The sequence below is a fragment of the Leuciscus leuciscus genome (assembly GCF_965113295.1).
Source record: "Leuciscus leuciscus genome assembly, chromosome: 16".
Classification (NCBI taxonomy): Eukaryota; Metazoa; Chordata; class Actinopteri; order Cypriniformes; family Leuciscidae; genus Leuciscus; species Leuciscus leuciscus.
This window is the reverse complement of record NC_138740.1, coordinates 33,806,057-33,826,056: the sequence shown is the minus strand read 5'-3', so window position 1 is coordinate 33,826,056 and position 20,000 is coordinate 33,806,057. Positions and strand designations below refer to the sequence as shown.

Genomic DNA, 20,000 nt, shown 5'->3' with positions numbered 1-20,000 from the left:
AACTTTTCCACGGACCCCAGTTTGAAATAAACCCCTGAACTGGAGGACTGAATCGGTTCTCGCTTTGATTCGGTTCTCCCTTTGATTTGGTTCCCCCTTTGATTTGGTTCCCTGTTTGATTCGGTTCCCTTTTTGATTCGATTCTCCCTTTGATTCGGTTCCCTGTTTGATTTGGTTCTCCCTTTGATTCGGTTCCCTGTTTGATTCGGTTCTCGCTTTGATTCTGTTCCCTGTTTGATTCGGTTCTCCCTTTGATTCTGTTCCCTGTTTGATTCGGTTCTCCCTTTGATTTGGTTCCCTGTTTGATTCGGTTCTCCCTTTGATTCGGTTCCCTGTTGATTCGGTTCTCCCTTTGATTCGGTTCTCCCTTTGATTCGGTTCTCGCTTTGATTCGGTTCCCTGTTTGATTCGGTTCTCCCTTTAATTCGGTTCCCTGTTTGATTCGTTCACTTTAGCTGCTGCACTGGTGTTTGATTCAGTGATTGTAGGACGTTTATGCCCTCAGATTAAACACAGATAACGGAGTGTGTTTCCTTCATCACACCAGTGAAGGTGATGACTGAACCAGTCTGATGCTGACGCTGGTCCTGAAATAGCAAATCCGTGTCATCTGTGTTTAATGCACATCAAGGCTGCATTTATTTTTATATCAGAAATGTGTGATACATTTCAGCAACCACATTTGTTTGGGCTAAACTGCAATTTTTGGTTACCGAAATGTGTAATAAATTGATGGGGAGAAAAATTATATCTCAATGTTTTTGCGTTTTCCCTAAAAGAACATTCTTTAAAATAGTTTTTTTTTCTCCCATCTCGTTTTTTCAATCTCAGTATATTAAGAGACGTCTTTCAAAAACATTAAAAAACCATAATAATTCCAAACTTTTGACTAGTTATTTATGCACTGTATTACATATTCATTATAGTTTTACTGATCCTATTAGTATTGTCTTCATTATTTAATGTATGTTTGAATGAATCTGTCATGTTTTTATTACAGTCACCATTTAAATGTTTATATCTCAACAATGAATTGCAGTAGAAATATAATTCTGTTATTAAAAAGTGTGCAATGAAATGTTTTATTAGAGTTGATTGTGTTTGTGTTTGTGTTGAGATGACGTGATTGTAGTTGAGTGTGTCAGTGGATGTTCATCTGTTCTCCGACAGGTTCAGGAGTTTAACCACAGCGTTCTTCAGAGATGCGATGGGATTCCTGCTCATGTTCGACCTGACGAGCCAACAGAGTTTCCTCAACGTCAGGAACTGGATGAGTACGTGTCCTAACTAACCGTCGATAACCAGACTAGCAGACAAACTGTGTGTGGGTTTGTTAGTTACAGAGCCTGCGAGATGACAACTACAATTACTCCTATAACTAACTACAATTACTCCTCCTTTTTATTCTTCTGATCTATAGGTTATGTTAAAACTACAGAACATCAGTCCATCCACAAGTGAAAATGTTTTAATTAATGGCACTTTTTATTTAATTTGAAATGCACTTGAGTTGTCTTTGCCTATTGTATTTGTTTTGTGATTGTGTGATCATATTTGTTCTGCTATCTTGGCCAGGTCTCTCTTGTAGAAGAGATTCTATAACTCAGTGTGACCAACCTGGTTAAATAAAGGTTAAAGGAACCGTATGTAAGATTGTGGCCAAAACTGGTACTGCAATCACTTTCAAATGACTGTAGAGCGGTGTATCCCCTCCCCCTCCCCCCTGACTCGAGGTTGCCAGTTAGGCTGCAGGATCCAGCAGGAACGTCGGCTGCTACAAGGAGCTTCCAATGGCAAGTGACGAGTCCTACACAGTACGTTTTTTTTCGGACTTTGTCACGACGTATTTGGGATTCATAACGAGGTCTTTTAGGTTTCGTAACGTTAGACATTTTTTATCCGACACGTTTGTAGCTGCAGCTGTGGTAACTAGAGCAGAGCTGGCAACCCGGATGCCGAAACACTACTGACTTCGTGATTGGTAGATAGGTGGAGGGTGGAGCATCAGGCCAAAACACAAGATGACATCATCAACATCATTTGAGGGCTGCAACTTCACTTTTAAATGACAATATCCTGGCCGGACTACTGTTGTCAGTGATATAAGTATTTGAAATGAACATGATTTCTTAATGTCTAGTGACATATCAGGGCCATTTTATGATTCATTGAAATACATTTCTTACATACGGTTCCTTTAAATAAAAAAATTAAGTGTCTTTTTGTTCACACATTTCTGCTGTACATTCAGTCAGATCTGGTTATTGACTCCATTATGTCTTTGTTTTGCTGATCATTTCGGCTCTTTTAGATCTGCTGTTGATTCTGACAGTGTTTCATTTACACTAAAACCTGAAACAGTGACTGTAAAACTGCTGTGTGTGTGTGTGTGTGTGTGTGTGTGTGTAGGTCAGCTCCAGGCTAACGCGTATTGTGAGAATCCAGATATTGTTCTTGTGGGTAATAAAGCCGATCTGTCCGACCAGAGAGAAGTTCAGGAGAAACAGGCTAAAGAACTAGCGGACAAGTACGGGTGAGTTCAGTCTCTGATTGCTCTTCAATCCTGAGGAGTTTCTGCCTTAGAAGCTTCTGTTCTTCTACTTGGCCAGATAGAAATGAATAATAAATATGTATTATTAGGGCTGCACAATATATCAAAATTATCGAAATATCGCAAATGTATATATCGTGCAACGGCTTGCAATAACTGCGGTCATGAACAAAAGACAGAGAAAATCACTCGCTGCTCTCGGCTGAATAACTTTTGTAGCTTTAATAAGAATCAGTATTTATTTTGAATTAATACAGTGAAAACTAAGCCGTGTTTTATTTTTACATTTGATGATTGAGTTTCTGTTGTTAGGAACACGCCGACTTATTGGGACTTTTATCTTCTCCCCCGTATCCCCCAGAGTTAGATAAGTCCACACACACCCTTCTCATCTCCGTGCGTGCCGTAACTCTGTCTGACGCACACACCGCTAGCCTAGCTTAGCTGTGGCGGAGCCAGGATTTTTTCATAGGGGTGGCCAGGCAAGGGCCAGCAACCAGTCTGGGGTGGCACAGAAATCTTAATTATTTTATCATAAAAAATACTTTGATAATGTATTGGACTGTTTTAGTGCCTACACAACTGAATAAAGTTAATTTGTACTTAATTGTAATTGAGATATACTGAGTGAATTTTATATTTTTTTATTATTACCCACCACCTCATATTAAAATTAATTAAATAGTAATAAAAGGGCACACACTATAGCTAAAGTTCAACTTGCTCAGGTTGGTTCTGGTTCTCAAAATCTCCAATAGCTTGTTCTACATTGTTGCATCTTCATGGATGAGATAACATGCAGATAAATACTGTAGTCCAAAGATTATTCAACCTTCAATGCGTTTTATATAATCAATGAACTCTTCAACCAATTCTGTGTTTGTCAAAAAAAAGTTTAACTTTCTATATTAGTTGTCAAAATATATAATTGCAACAGTTCTATCATACCTAAATTAAAAAGGAAAACAAAAGTTCACATGTGCAAGAATGTGAACAAGGCGGAAGTCAACAGCACATGTAAAATGTTATGTTTTTCATAATGTAATGTAGCCAGAATGTAAAATTAGATATTTTATGGATTTAAGAATTATCAATTTTTGTTTGTCCTTTACAAATTAACGCAAAATGAATGCCTATCGTCTAGTACAAATGCACAGTGCTCACATTTATTTGGACATTAAAACATCACATATCAGTTTGTGCCTTATATTGTGATCTCACATAGCAGAATATATTAATCCAGACACATGTGACGCATATATAACAAATACATGCATGCAGTTTTGACAGCTTTAATCACCTTTTTGATTCAATCAGTTAATTGACGACGACTACGGCTATAGCGCCACATTTGCGCGTGATGTGCTTACCGCAAGCACAATACAGCGGCTGTCAGCCGTATGACAGGAAAGTTAGTTAGTTTTACTGACATTTGGCCTGACAACATCTCATCTTACCGAAGATAGCCAACTGAATAAGGACAACACCCTTTTCTCAGCATCTGACAGTGTCACAAGCTTTCACACACACATCTTCTAAAATAGAAGTAGCATCAGAAAAAAAGAGAATTATGTTTGTTGTTGACTGCACACTATTCGACTTCCTCAAAACGGTCTTGCAACCCACCAGTTGAGAAAGATTGACTCTATATTTACTATGTGCATAATCACTGTCTGATGTTCTGCTGAAGCTCATTCGGCACTTGCACATTTCCGCACTCGTTTGACTCGCGCCTGGCGCTGAGGTGAAGTTGGAGTGTGCGTATGAAAAGTCTCACGTTTTTTGTGGCCTTAAAGAGACGGTTCAGCGTTTAAAAAAAACGCAATTTTTGTCAATAAAAAAAGAGACAGAAACAGCAGTTGTGAGAGGGGTGGCCAAAGGGGTGGCCAAGCTTAGACCAAGGGTGACCACGGCAACCCCTGGCCACCCCCTAGCTCCGCCAGTGTAGCTTAGCACAAAGACTGGAGGTAAATGGCTCCAGCTAGCATACTGCTCCCAATAAGAGACAAAATAACGCCAACATTTTCCTATTTACATGTTGTGATTTGCATAGTCACAGCGTGTACGAATAACAAGGTCACATGAGACACAGCCGTCTTCTAACCGTATACATACTGGGAACTATATTCTCAGTATACAACCGTATGTACACGGTTAGAAGACGGCTGTGTCTCGTGTGTTTGTGAAGCTGCTTCATATCTACACATGACGACGGCTCTCTCTGGATCAGAACGCAGATCTGAATGTTCGCTGTGTCATTTAGGAATAAGATCGAGATCTTTTAATTACTTCAATGAGCTCATTGTTTCTACCTTTAATTATTACATTGTTCAAATTAATAAATTTTTAGCTAACTGTGATTTTGTATATGTACCAGGGTTCCCACGGGTCCTTGAAATCCTTGAAAGTTTGTGAATCTGAGAAAAAAAATTCAGGGCCCTGGAAAGTTTTAGAAAATAAACACACACAGATGCAAGTCCTTGAAACTGCTCGAATTTATTTTGTGCGAATTTATTTTTTAATTCCATATTATTCCCTCAAGTCCGCTAATGTGTTATTTCACCAACACTTCATGGCCTATGCGCACTAGCTAGCTTGATTTACGTTTGTTACGCGCATTTTCGCGTTACGATAAGTGTTTCCCGTTAAGTGCTTTCGCACCAAACTACAGCGATGGTACCTCAACGTTTCATGCAAAAGTTAATATCAGATCATTTTTGAATACAGTATAGGATGAACCGTTTTATGCAAATCAGAAATACGACAAATAGAAAATCTGATCTCTGTCATATGGCCAAAAATCAATGCAAAAAAAAGTTTTTGGGCATAGTTGTGTTTGACACATAAAAAACTGTAACAATGTATCTTACAAGGAAACACGATGTAACCTTGCTCTCACTTGAAATGTGTCCCCACATTAAGTCCTTGAATTTGAAGTTAACCAATGTGTGGGAACCCTGATGTACGTGGACCACAAAACCAGTCACATGTCGCACGGGTATATTTGTGGCAATAGTCAACAATACATTGTATGGGTCAGAATTATCGATTTTTCTTTTACGCCAAAAATCATTAGGATATTAAGATCATGATCCATGAAGATATTTTGTAAATTTCCAGCTGTAAATATATATTTTTTTAAAATTCTGTGAGTGAAAGCAGCACAATCGCAGACATAAATGAACAACTTTAAAGGAGATTTTCTCAATGTTTCGATTTTTTTGCACCCTCAGATTCCAGTATCTCGACCAAATATTGTCCTGTCCTAACAATCCATACATCAATGGAAAGCTTATTTATTACTTAAAAAATTACCCATAAGACTGGTTTTGTGGTCCAGGGTCACATATGATAACAGATCACTCTAAATTGTAACATTGACTCGTGCATTTTCTGTAAAGCTGCTTTGAAACGATGTGTATTGTGAAAGCGCTATACAAATAAACGTGAATTGAATTGAATGATGAATCATGCAGCTGTAATATGCATATGTGACACATTCAGCGTGTTTCCCGTGTGTGCGAGAGTCCAGGCTTCATCTCTGATGTGTGTTTGTGTTTGCGTCTCCTCCTCCCAGCATTCCCTACTTCGAGACGAGTGCGGCCACCGGCGCGGAGGTGGACAAGGCCGTGGTCACGCTACTGGACCTGGTGATGAAGAGGATGGAGCAGTGTGTGGACAAACCCGCGGCCGACACACACAACACGGACGGCTCCAGCAAACTGGACGCTGCGCCCGCCAACGAGAAGAAGTGTGCATGTTAAAGCAGGCAGTGGCCTTCCTCTAGTGGACCATCTCAGAACGACTGGATCTCGCACGCCCGATCTGACCACTGTATTACAGATGTGTGTGTGTGTGTGTGTGTGTGGACATTTGTATTTTTCATTGGAGAGTTTGTGAGAGCTGTCGTACTGCCTCGTGATCTTTAACAAACCCTGCCAAATTTATCCCGGATTAAAACTATTTGCAAATGCATCTCAAATTTTGAATAATTAACGCTTTTGAACGAGTCTCTTATTCTCACCAATAGTGCGTTTATTTGATTACAAATGCAGTAAAAAAATTGAAATATTATTCCAATGTAAATCAGCTGTTTTCTATGTGAATATACAGTAACGTGTAATTTATTCCTGTGATCAAAGCTGAATTTTCAGCATCATTACTCCAGTCTTCAGTGTCACATGATCCTTCACAAATCACTCTAATATGCTGATATTATGAATATTATCATGTTTTTGTGGAAAATGTGACGCATTTAATTTTTTCAGGATTCTTTGATGAATAGAAAGTTAAAAAAACAGCATTTTTTTTTAAATAGAAATATTTTGTAACATTTAAATTTCTTTACTATCACTTTTAATCAATTTAATGCGTCCTCGCTGAATAAAAGTAGACTTACCCCAAACTTTTGAATGGTAGTGTATCACGGTTTCCACAAAAATATGAACTATTTTCAACATTGATAATAATCAAAAAAAAATGTTATGCATCAAATCATCATATTAGAATGATTTGTGAAGGATCATGTGACACTGAAGACTGGAGTAATGATGCTGAAAATTCAGCTTTGATCACAGGAATAAATCACATTTAACTATATATTCAAAAATGTTAATATTTAACTGTTTTCGCAGTATTTTTGATCAAATAAATGCAGCTTTGGTGAGCAGAAGAGACTCGTTCAAAAGCGTTAAAAGAAATCCTAATTCTTAAAAACGTTTGACCGCTTGTGTTTTGATCTTATGTCAGAAAAAACCCAAAATCCAAAAGATTTTATGGACTATAATCTCAATTGGGCATCTAAATGAATGTACATACAGTATCCGGTGTCAGCATTCATACACGGGTGATTTGAGCAGTGATCACGCCTGTAGAACGGTCTAGAAAGGGTTTGTGCCGAACACTATTACACTGCCTGCCCGAGTGGGTCTTTGGTGAATGGAAACCTGTGCATGTCTACAGGCCAAAGAGATGCTTCAGCTTCTGAATGTCCATCACCTTTGTTTTATTGAGTATTTGAGATGCTGTGGTGTCTCGTGATGATGCGTGTCTGTGCATGCGGCCAACAGTAGGTTCACTCGCGGCTTTAGACGTCTCTCACAATCACACATTACGATTATTAATGGAGCTCGATCACCTACAGACCTCTGGAGGATTTCACATTGAATTATTAGATTGTGTTCAGATGGAAAGTTAATGAACTGTAGAAAGTAGAGATTGATGCAAAAAAAAAAGCAAACAAATAATTGAATAATTATGGTGTGTTTATGTGTTTGTGAGCGGCTCTAACACACTTCTGTATGGAAGATTGTTTTTACCACAGAATAATTTTATTAAATCTATAAAGTTTATATCTCCAGGGTTATCATCATTAACTAAAACTATTAAAAACATTTCTGTTAATTGAAATAAAGCTGAAATAAAATACAATGTAAATATTAGTTGAAAAACTAAACAAAAATAAAATAAAAAAAACTTTAAGTTTAAGCACTAAAATTAACTAAATAAATATCAACTATATATCAAATCTAAATAGCGATTTAAATGACCCAAAAAATTACCAAAATTAACATGAAAAAAATAAAATAATTCAAAATATGAATAAAAGTAAAATAGAAGGCTGAAATAACACTATCTCATAATTCTGACTTTATAACTTGCACCTGGGAGTTTATATCTCACATTTGTGATGTACATTATTGCAAGAAAAACAGTTGTGAGATAAAAAGTCGCGATGATCTTATTTCTTTTTTATTCCGTGACAGAAACAAGCTTCCATACTTCTGACATCTGAAGATTTGACAGAAATGAAATGGCCAGCGACACTTTTTAATGCATCTGTGTATGAAAGACAATATCCCGAAAACACATGCAGATCATACTTCAGCCTACATTCACAAGCATTAGGATGTTTTGCATTGTGACATTATTTTCACACATTTCAGCGTCAGATTCTCATTACTGTAAGTGTATGAGTGCTTGACTTTATTCTATTTCTCAGAATTCCTACAATACAGTGTTTACTTTTTATTTACAGTAAATCAGCAAAAAGGCAGTTCAACATACTATCCTGGTGTTCAATTAAATGCAGCATATTATTTTTCTTTATCATTGCAGTGGTATCATATCATTTGGAGGTATTTTTTAATACTGAAAATTGTTTATAGGCAAAGAAATCTTGATCCTAATATGATAATAGGCTTCATTTTTAATGCAAAATATGTCTTATGAATTTGGCATGACATAATACTACTTGGATGTGTTCTTGTACAGCCAGATTAATACAAATTTCCTTCATTTTATTTTTTTGTTGTTGTGAATATCATAAAAACATGTCCAGGTCATATTTCACCCTAAATTCAAAACCATTAAGATGTCTTGCACTGTGATGCTAATTTAATGACAGTTAAACACGTCTTCAGAAATGTTTTTACTTTTGATTTCTCATTACTGTGATAAAAATAGGCTTCATACTATTTTTTAAAAATATAATGTTTGGTGTGGGTTTTTTTTATCATATAAGTTCAGGGTGAAATATGACCTGTCGTGTTCTTGACAGGTTTGGTGACATTCATATTGTTATGATTGTTTATCGAGGTCTGTATTAGAGCTCAGAATGATTGATAAGGTTTCTAGAGTTTGTTTGATGTTTTGATTCGTAAGGCCCGTTCACACCAATAATGATAACAAAAGATAATCATTATAATGATATTAGCGTCCACACCAGCGGGCTCGTTATGTTTAAGCGCGCGCTGCAGCTTTACATGTTCGCGCCCTTTAAAGCAGGATGGATTCTGATTGGCTGTCAGCGTCTTTAACGTTCATCAGCTGGTGAAAAAAAAAAGATTCAAACCATATCGTTTCTCTTTGTCGTTATTGTTATGCGGTGTGGACTCCGCTATTCTTTTATATTTATTAGATAACTTGTAGTACTTATCGTCCTTTGTGTGAACGGGCCTTTAACGGTTTTATTTCTGTCCTCTGGTGCCAAATCATCCCGTGCCATAATATCACCTCAGTTCCTCATGATTCACGTCTTAAAGACACTCGCATTGAGTATTGTGTGTGTGTGTGTGTGTGTGTGTGTGTGTGGAACGACTGATCGCACATGCCTTTGAATGTGACAATCTCTGGACCAACATTTCTGTTTGAAGAACATTCAGATTAGCTTTTGTGTTTCTCCTGAACTTCTGCTTGGCCTTGAACAGAGCCGCGTCTCTTGAGCTTCTCGTGTGTTTAGTACCTCATGTGGTTTAAGGAATGGCTTTATGACAAGTGATGTTCTCTTAAAAGTTTACATTGAAGGATTTTCTCTCCTTGTGCCTGTAAAGATCTACTGACCAATGACACGCTTCCCGAGTCTTTAATAGGGTCCTGAACTCCTCTAAGCTAGTTTAACGCATTACAAGTATATTTGGCGAAATATAGCAGAAAATAACACAAAGAACTGTAACTGTAAAGCAGGTAAAAAAAATCAACTTCAGATTTCTTTGAGAGCGTTTATTTTTTTGTTATGCGTGTAACATGTTACTAAAGAATAAAGAGGAAAAATGCACTTGGGTTTTTATGTGTTTTTTTATTTTTTATATACTGTGTGTGAATAATGAATTGTGGCCAAGATTTTGTAACTTACCTGTCCACATGCCTGTAGTAACGGGAAAGTCAACATTCAAACTAAGGACGCCTTGGTTTCAAAGTTTTGGAACCATGAATGTTTTTCACGGCAAGGAAATGTTTAACTAATACTTCAATCATGATTAGCTACATTAAGAAGTGCAAACTTTTTTTTTTTTTTTTTACTAAAAGTTTTCTAAAATGGTGTTTAACTCTTTCCCCGCCATTGACAGAATGTTTCAGCAATCCATGTTTCCACTGTTATACGGAAGGGTCCGCTATTACACATCAGAAAGAGTACAGAATCGCTGGATCAAAACACAGGTGAAGAAGAAGCAGAAACAAGTGATAGAACCATCGCCCCTAAAGGGACCATTAAAAAAAAAAAAAAAAAAAAAGATTTTTCAGCTTTTTGTTTAAAATGTTGCTTTTTTTTAAGACACTTGCTCACAATCAAGTGTTATTAAAAAAAAGAATGCATGAATCTAGAAAATAAACTCTTTTTTTTTTTTAAAGCAGAGCCTCTGCTCTTTCTTGTGTTAGATTGCAAGTTCAGATATTCATTAAAAACATTTTTGTGAAAATGATAAAATCAATTGCTGTAAACTTTTTATTTATTTTTTATGCTAGAGGTGAAAGCGTTAAATATGCAAATGAGGCCTTAATATGCATTCATTTGCATACATTTCCAGGACAGAAATCTGAACATTGAATAAAGCCAGGTTCTTGTTTCATTAAGGGGCCGTTTACACGACACTAGTTTCTTTCAACTAAAAACTGAAAACTTTTTATGCATGTTGGCCGTTTATTTACAGGACAACAGCGTTTTTGGGGGACTGAAAACGCAAACTTTTGAAAAACAACACCGTTATCATCTTTGTGTGAATTTTTTCGGATCCGTGTGAACAGCCTCATTTCGACAATGTTGTCGTTTGTATGTGAAAAACACACAAAGGAGTGTTTAAAGGGGACATAAAGGGTTTAAAGTTTTGAAGGGGACATATCATGAAAATCGGACATTTTCCGTGTTTAAGTGCTATAATCGGGTCCCCTGAGCATCTACAGTACCAACCCTGAAAACGAGAAAAGTGAAACCCAGTAACTTTGTTTTGGTGAGCCTTTCTCTAGAAGCATGTTATAAAATAAGCCGATCAGATTTCGCTCCCCTTCTGACGTAAGAAGGGGATCTTATTATAATATTACCGGCCCTTAATCTGCACGTTTACACACACCAGCTGACAATTGGTTTACGCAAGCAACAACAGTGTAACCAGTTCTAACACAATGGCAAAAGTTGGAGCAAAGCATGAAACTGTTCTGTCATTGAGCACAGACGAGCACTGAACACTACTGACCATAACATGTCAAAGCTGTCTTATAAACACCTCAGGAACTGTGGACACTTGTGTCAAAGTTAAACATGATGATGAGATTAATCAATGCAACTCCACAACAACTACAGAAATGTACGATTATCTCTGCAAGGCTGGACTCTACAGGTTATTTCTGAGATTTGACTGAAATTCGCGTTTTTGAAGCTCGTGTAAAGGATCGGCCTCTTCTGAACGGGGGCGGAGCAGCAGATCATTTGCATTTAAAGGGACATACACAAAAACGGCCCGATTTTGGTCACACCCAAAAAGGGGCAACTTTAAAGGACAAGTTCGGTATTTTACACTTAAAGCCCTGTTTTCAGATTGTTTCTGATGAAATACAATGGTTAAGATTGAAATTTGGACAAATGCTGCTGGCCCGAGAATTTTCGGTTTCTGTGGTAGCACCCCCCCACCTCCACAATGGTTGCATAGGTGCACTGGAATAATCCTTCCTAAAATGCATTAAACTTTCATTTACAAAGACGTGAAACTCACCGAGTGGTCAGGGGTGTTCACTGATATGCTCACACAAAAATCGCTGCAAAAGATGCTTTCCAACAGGTTTTATCATAGTTTTTGTCCAACTCCATTGACTTGTATTGGATGAAAAACTATGATAAAACCTGTTGGAAAGCATCTTTTGCAGCGATTTTTGTGCAAAAAGAAACCGAAAATTCTCGGGCCAGCAGCATTTGTCCAAATTTCAATCTTAACCGTTGTATTTCATCAGAAACGATCTGAAAACGGCTTTAAGTGTAAAATACCGAACTTGTCCTTTAACAAGCTATAATAGATGATCTGGGGGGTATTTTGAGCTGAAACTTCACAGACACATTCTGGGACATCATAGATTTATAATACATCTGGTGAAAAGGGGCCTAATATAAGGGATCAAATTATTGACTATGGGAGACTTTAACTCTATCCCTGACAGAATTTACCGGCTAGCCATGTTTCCACTGTTATAGACCTTATGCGCCAGAGAAACGCGGGCGCCGCCATCTTTAGAATATTGTCTTTGAACTTCCGTTTCTGCGGTCGCTCTGTATATTTCTATGGCATTGCTGTCCAGGAGTAATTCGCCATTGAAGAGGATTTACTTAATGTAAAGTTAACGAAAGTTATCATGAGGACTGTGATGTTTAAAGCAGATGTCTTAACAAATGTCAGTCGACCGGGAAGATTTGAAAACGAGCCGTTCATTAATAAACATGCAAAATCGCTGTGAAAATACAGACCGGAAGTCGAAAGACAACGAGCGCAGCGCTGAAAAGGTGCGGGGCTACATAAGGTCTATACAGTAGGGGGCGCTGTTACACATCTTCTGAAAGAGGACAGCATCTCCGGATCAAAACACAGAAGAAGAAGCAGTTCAATTGATAGAAGACATTAAAACAGCATATCAATCAAAACTATCATACAACATTATATTCTGGGAGCCAGTAAAGTTTTGTGAAAATTATCAAAAAAAGCTGGTGGGAAAAGTGGTGTTTTATTTTATTTTACTTAATTACACTCTGCCTTTTGTGGCATTTTAGTTAATGCTAGTTTATTAACGTTCTGAACAAAGTAAAAAAAAAATAATGAAAAGGGCAACAATCATGATTTAGCATATTTTATTAGCATTTTGTGCAACAAATAAAACCCCCTGGAGTAAGAGTCTGCACTGTGTTTAAAGTGGCACTAAACGGAGCGTGTGAAGAATCCAGACAGACACACATGATCCCTGTCAACATGTTATATTATCTTTAACACTTAAACATGATTCCCATAACTGGTTAATAACCGTCAGCAGAAGTACAGTAACATCACTGCTCTGATCACTGAATGCATGCAAGTTCACTGAAAGTCCCCGAAGAAATCTAAACATGGTGTCATCAATAACTACACACTTCATTCATTTCTACCTTGTTTATGCTAATATATGCATGATGTAAACAAGCCGATAGAAAACAATAACAATGGAAACAACAGAACGGATAGTTTGATAGAGAACATTAACCACTGCACATGTAGAATAGACCGATAGCTTACTGTAAATGAACAAACCAGGGACGTCTGTTACTGTAAAGCAGATTCTCCTGCGAGTTCTCTGTTAGATTATATTCCTGAGAGGGTCAGTCCACAGGACAAACGTTATAGTCGTTCAGTTCGTATGGAGTTCCTCTGGATCTGAGGTGTTTCCGTGATCCGGTTTGATGTTTCTGGGCGTCTGGTCTCAGTGGGAACGGTTCGACTGACAGCAGATCCAGATTGAGTTTTTGATATAGTTCCAGCAGGTTTGGCCTGTGTCTGTGAGGTCAGACCTGTGAGATCTGCTTCTCTGTGGGTTTGGACTCGGCCTGTTGCTCTTCCTCATCTTCATCTTCATCGAAGTTCAGCTTCAGGCTTTCTAGAGTTTGTCTCGACTCTTTCCTCCTGCGGGACACACGTGACAAACAATATTAGGAGAACATTAACCTAGAATAAATGTTTGATATTAAGGACTTTTAGTTTCTAGCAAGGCCTTCATGCAAAATACAGTCTCAAATTTTTTTTTTTTTTGATTTAACAAAAATGCATAAAAAATACATAAATATTTATTTATTATTTAATAAATGTAATTTATATTAATACATTATTATCGTGTATATATTAACAGAAATATTTATAATTTTAATATATACATATTTATTTTAAATAAATGTAATTTATATTATTTAATTAATATGGTGTATATGGTAACTCATTTATTTATGTGTAATTTTAACTAAATACATATATTCATAAATAATTACTAATTATTTTATAAATGAAATTTACATTGATCTAAAATAATAGTGTATTTACATAAACATTTATAATTATAATTTATGTATTTTTTATTAATATATTAATATGGTTTATATTAACACAAATATGTATAATATAATAAAATACAAATATACATTATTTTATCAATTTAATAGTAATTAATACATTATTATGGTGCATTTATTAACACAAATATTTAAGTATAATTTTAATAAAAAAAACATGTATACATATTTAATAATAAATGTAATCAACATAGATCAACATAAAATATGGAGTATTAATATAAAATATATGGCACCTATTAAATAATATATATTTATATATATATATGACTATATATATATATTATAAATATTTGTTTCAGTATAGACACCATATTAATATATGTTAATTTACAAACAAATAAATAAATAAATCTGGATTTTACTATTTAATAAATGTATTTGATATTAATCTGCATTAAAGGGATAGTTCACCCAAAATTCTGTCATCATTTATTTGATGGGTGTGTGGGTGTGGGTGTGTGTGTGTGTGTGTGTGTGTGTGTATGTGTGTGTGTGTGTGTGTGTGTGTGTGTGTGTGTGTGCGTGCGTGTGTGTATGCATGCATGCGTGTGTGTGTGTGTGTGTGTGTGTGCGTGCGTGTGTGTGTTCATGCATGCATGTGTGTGTGTGTGTGTGTGTGTGTGTGTGTGTGTGTGTGTGTGTGTGTGTGTGTGTGTGTGTGCGTGCGTGCACGTGCGTGTGTGTCCATGCATGCATGTGTGTGTGTGTGTATGTGCGTGCGTGTGTGTATGCATGCATGCGTGTGTGTGTGTGTGTGTGTGTGTGTGTGTGTGCGTGTGCGTGCGTGTTCATGCATGCATGTGTGTGTGTGTGTGTGTGTGTGTGTGTGTGCGTGCGTGCACGTGCGTGTGTGTCCATGCATGCATGTGTGTGTGTGTGTGTATGTGCGTGCGTGCGTGCGTGCGTGTGTGTGAGAGAGTGTGTGTGTGCGTGCGTGTGTACGTACTTGATGGTCAGCTGTTGGTCCAGCAGTTGTCTCTGCAGTCGGCTGTTGGCTTCTCTCTCCTCCATCAGTTCTCTCTGTGTGTGTCGGTGTTGAACGTCCCGTCGACTCGCCTCTTCCTCGGCCTCGTTCAGCTGTCTCTTCAACACACGGATCCGCTGAGTCATCTACAAACACACACAACCTTCAGACCAGAGGACCAAAACATGCGCAGAGTCATCTACACACACACACACAAACTTCAGACCAGAGGACCAAAACACTCCTTTTTCACAGTTTATCCTCCAGGAGAACATTGGAAGTCTGATCACTTGTTCAATCACTAACGATAACTACGAGAATAAAACGTGCATCGGCACAAACACAAAAATTATATGGAAAGACAAATGTAAGTATAAAAGAGATCATTTATTAAATAAATATTATTACATTATTAAATAATTGTGTGTGAGTGTGTGTGATGTGCTGCTGTTCAGTGTTGTACCAGCTCCCTCTGCTGTCTGTGAGTGTGTGTGTGTGTGTCTCAGCCACTAATGTTGTACCAGCTCCCTCTGCTGTTGGTTGAGTGTGTGTGTGTCGTACCAGCTCCCTCTGCTGTCTGTCAGTGTGTGTGTGATGTGCTGCTGTTCAGTGTTGTGTCTCCCTCTGCTGTCTGTGAGTGTGTGTGTGTGTGTGTGTGTGTGTGTGTGTCTCAGTGTTGTACCAGCTCCCTCTGCTGTCTGTGAGTGTGTGTGTGTGTGTGTGTGTCAGTGTTGTACCAGCTCCCTCTGCTGTCTGTCTGTGTGTGTGTGTCGTACCAGCTCCCTCTCTGCTGTCTGTCTGTGTGTGTGTGTGTGTGTGTTTGTGTCGTACCAGCTCCCTCTCTGCTGTCTGTCTGTGTGTGTGTGTGTGTGTGTTTGTGTCGTACCAGCTCCCTCTCTGCTGTCTGTGTGTGTGTGTCGTACCAGCTCCCTCTGCTGTCTGTGAGTGTGTGTGTGTGTGTCAGTGTTGTACCAGCTCCCTCTGCTGTCTGTGTGTGTGTGTCGTACCAGCTCCCTCTCTGCTGTCTGTGTGTGTGTGTCGTACCAGCTCCCTCTGCTGTCTGTGAGTGTGTGTGTGTGTGTCAGTGTTGTACCAGCTCCCTCTGCTGTCTGTGTGTGTGTGTCGTACCAGCTCCCTCTCTGCTGTCTGTCTGTCTGTGTGTGTGTGTGTGTGTGTGTGTTTGTGTCGTACCAGCTCCCTCTGCTGTCTGTGTGTGTGTGTCGTACCAGCTCCCTCTCTGCTGTCTGTCTGTGTGTGTGTGTGTGTGTGTGTGTTTGTGTCGTACCAGCTCCCTCTCTGCTGTCTGTCTGTCTGTCTGTGTGTGTGTGTGTGTGTGTGTGTGTGTGTGTGTGTGTGTGTGTGTGTGTGTGTGTGTGTGTGTGTGTGTGTGTGTGTGTGTGTGTGTGTGTGTGTGTGTCGTACCAGCTCCCTCTGCTCTGTGGAGATCCTGTTCTCCTCCTCCATCTGCTCCGTCAGCTCGTGGATCTTCCTCTCCAGTTTGCTGATGGTGTTGCTCATGACCACTTTATTCCTGAGGAGCAGAGAGAGAGTCTTTAGAGGATCATTCTGACCCAATGGGGTTCTATTTAGAACTCTAGGGTTCTGGACTCAATCTTAAAGAACCCGTCATGCCAAAAAGGTATACAGAGAGATTTCTTAATTGATTGGATGATACAAATAGTATGTTTATGAGCGGTTTAATTCATAACATTTAATAAAAAAAAAGAAAATAAAAAATAATTAAACCAAATTAAATTACAATAAAATAAATCCGTAAAATTATCCATGATGGAACCGCTAGAAGGTTCCACATATGAAGTGCCTGATGGAACCCTTTAAGATTCCATATAGAATATTTTCTCCAAAAGCCAAATTATTAGGAAATTTCAGAGCCCATATATGCACATGGTGATGAAAAAGAAAAGAATAATAATTATATAATTATATATATATATATATATATATATATATATATATATATATATATGAAAAGCATTCTCTTGCACAACTATTGCATTCCCCAGAGGAACTCGTGATCACATTAAAGGGGTCATGAACTGAGAATTCAAATTTTCCTTGATCTTTTGACAGTTAAGAGGTCGTTATACTATAAAAAAATCTACTAAAAATATACTAACTATAAATATCCTGTAAGTTTCAAAACTCAAAACTTACTTGATATTCCAAAAATAGCTTTTATTGGGATCAAGGCCAGAAAATGACAGGATCTAAAAAGCGTGGAATTATGACGTCACAGGGCAGCGAAAGACCGCCCTTGCAGAAGAATATCATCGTCTACGTCTACATCACTGCGTCTTTGACTCCGCCCACTGGAGCGTTAGTGAATAGTGACATGAGAGCGAGTAAAGGTCGACACAGGATCAATACCATTAACTTCCAAATTATCCTAATGCTAATGCACATTCTACTAGTACAGCTCTTACACAAATGACTGATGGATGGCTTAGAAGTATGGATAATTCGGAATTAGTTGGTGTGGTCATGTTGGACTTTAGTGCTGCTTTTGATGTAATAGACCATCACATTTTAATTGAGAAATTACAGAGTTACGGATTTTCTCCTTCTGCTGTTACATTAATGAAAAGTTATCTTTCATATAGAATGCAACGGGTTTTTTATAACGGTTCCTTATCTAATTATAAAAGTTTAGTTTGTGGTTTACCACAAGGTAGTTGTTTAGGTCCTCTTCTGTTTTCGGTTTTTATCAATGATTTTGCCCTTAACAGTCAAAACAGCGTCAATGACAATGTTTGCTGATGACTCAACTGTTTACTATGCTTCAGATTCATGTGACAAACTCAATCAGGTTCTGTCTAGAGAATTAGATTCAGTGTATAAGTGGGTTAGTGGAAACAAATTAGTATTAAATATATCCAAAACTAAAAGCATGATCATTGGATCAAAACAAAAATTGATGCTTAAACCAAAATTAAAGTTACATTTAGCCGGGCAAAGAATACAAACAGTAGAAAAGGCTAAATTGTTGGGTTTGGTTATTGATAGTAGTCTTTCATGGACAGAACACATAAATACTATTGTTAACAGAATAGGATGCGGCATTGCAGTAACAAAAAAATGCTGTCAGTATGTGAATCAGAAAACTTTAAAAATAGTAACAGAGTCATTAATATTGTGTCACTTGTCGTATTGCACTGAGGTGTGGTCCTCAGCATCAAAAAAGGACTTGACAAAAATTCAGGTTGCACAAAATAAAGCAGCAAGACTTGTTCTGGGCTGCTCAATTGAAACAAGTAGAGATCAGATGTATTCTACTCTTTCATGGCTTACTTTAAACCAAAGAATAACAGTTACTTTAAGTACTATGATATATAACACATTGAAAATGAAAATGCCTATTACTCTGTTTAATCAAATAGTATATTGTAATTCCGTGCATAACCATGACACCAGAAAGGCAAATAATGGTCATATAACGACCCCCTATCCAAAAACTAATTTTATGAAGAAAACATTATTGTATAGAGCTATTGTCATTTGGAATAACATTCCCATTCAAGTGCGTCAGCTTTGTAATAAGCTTTCATTTAAAAAAGGTGTTAGGTGTTTTTTATTGATGTAGGTTTTGTTATTTTGATTTTAAGTAAGGTTATTATAATAATGTTATATTTATTCGGATTATAAATTGAAATTAAATTGTATGTATGTATGAGTATGTGTTTGTTTGTGTATGTAGGTATTGATATGAAATATGTATGTGTTAATTGTTATGACGAAATGTTTTTGTTGTTATGTAATAATGTACATTTTTAGAGCGGACCCCAGGAAGACTAGCTGACGGCATAGACTTTCAGCTAATGGGATCCTAAATAATAAACAATAAACAAAAGTGTGTTTTTTTCAACTGTGAAAGTCTCAGCAGTGCATTATTTATTTGTATTCTGTACATTTCACGGTGGATTATTTGTTAAATCAGTCGTAATTTCGGCGCAGGCTTTGCAAACAGACTTTTACGATATGGATCTGCCAGCAACGCCACAAACATGTAAGTTACCATGTTTATTCTAATGCCTGATCTGTGATCCGTGATTTCTGATGTGTAATAAAGTTCAAACAGATAATATTTCTCTCCAAATTGTTCAATACTGTTGCATCAGTAAATCAAGCCAGTGACTAAACGATCAACTTCATATTGTGTCTCTTGAAAATAATCTGTTATTTAAACTGTGATGAAGTTATATACAGAAAGCGATCATAGAACGCTCCCTTTTCCAATCGCCCAAGCTGTCAATCACACAGCACGAGTTATCTGGACACTTGCCGAAACTCGTTATTAAATCAATGACGCTGTTACGCTGCACAATGACTGTATCTTACTGTATTTACATCGTGTTTGCATTGTTATTTGGTGAAAGCATTCGTGAGAGTGCAGAAATTGCGTTGCAATGATGAGATCACTTCATTCACACGAACAACAGACTTCTGCTCAATGCTCATCACTGCAACCTTTCATGTGATGGAATAGATCGAAATATAATGCTATAAACAACACTTTTCACGATTCGTTAATTAAAAACATAATAAAAGTATTTGAGAAGGTTCCACATTTTCCCACTTATTTCATATCAATATGCCAATCTGCACACACACACGCC

The 20,000-nt window shown here is 37.4% G+C and overlaps 2 protein-coding genes and 2 long non-coding RNA genes across 10 annotated transcripts in view; 3 read left to right on the top strand and 1 right to left on the bottom strand.

Moving 5' to 3' along the window:
• Positions 1-10,106, top strand: part of rab27b (RAB27B, member RAS oncogene family) — a 53,817-nt gene extending 43,711 nt beyond the window's left edge. For all 4 annotated transcript variants that reach the window (XM_082141805.1, XM_082141803.1, XM_082141802.1 and 1 more), the window contains 3 exons: positions 1,171-1,274; positions 2,410-2,533; positions 6,129-10,106. In XM_082141805.1, coding sequence (XP_081997931.1) covers positions 1,171-1,274; positions 2,410-2,533; positions 6,129-6,315 — 415 coding nt within the window. In that variant the 3' untranslated portion in view covers positions 6,316-10,106. The remainder of the gene's footprint in view (positions 1-1,170; positions 1,275-2,409; positions 2,534-6,128) is intronic.
• Positions 1-20,000, top strand: part of LOC309478241 — a 100,661-nt gene that overhangs the window by 57,937 nt on the left and 22,724 nt on the right. The gene's annotated exons all lie outside the window — the stretch shown is intronic.
• On the top strand, positions 4,926-5,684 carry LOC309478224. Its single transcript, XR_014198876.1, has 2 exons — positions 4,926-4,997; positions 5,202-5,684. It is a non-coding gene; the product is annotated as an uncharacterized lncRNA (long non-coding RNA).
• The window catches only part of LOC309478108 (uncharacterized protein), a 43,161-nt gene continuing 36,301 nt past the window's right edge, over positions 13,141-20,000 (bottom strand). For all 4 annotated transcript variants that reach the window (XM_082141605.1, XM_082141607.1, XM_082141608.1 and 1 more), the window contains 3 exons: positions 16,789-16,897; positions 15,349-15,512; positions 13,141-13,959 (listed from right to left, as the gene is read on the bottom strand). In XM_082141605.1, the coding sequence (XP_081997731.1) occupies positions 13,842-13,959; positions 15,349-15,512; positions 16,789-16,897 (391 nt within the window). In that variant the 3' untranslated portion in view covers positions 13,141-13,841. The remainder of the gene's footprint in view (positions 13,960-15,348; positions 15,513-16,788; positions 16,898-20,000) is intronic.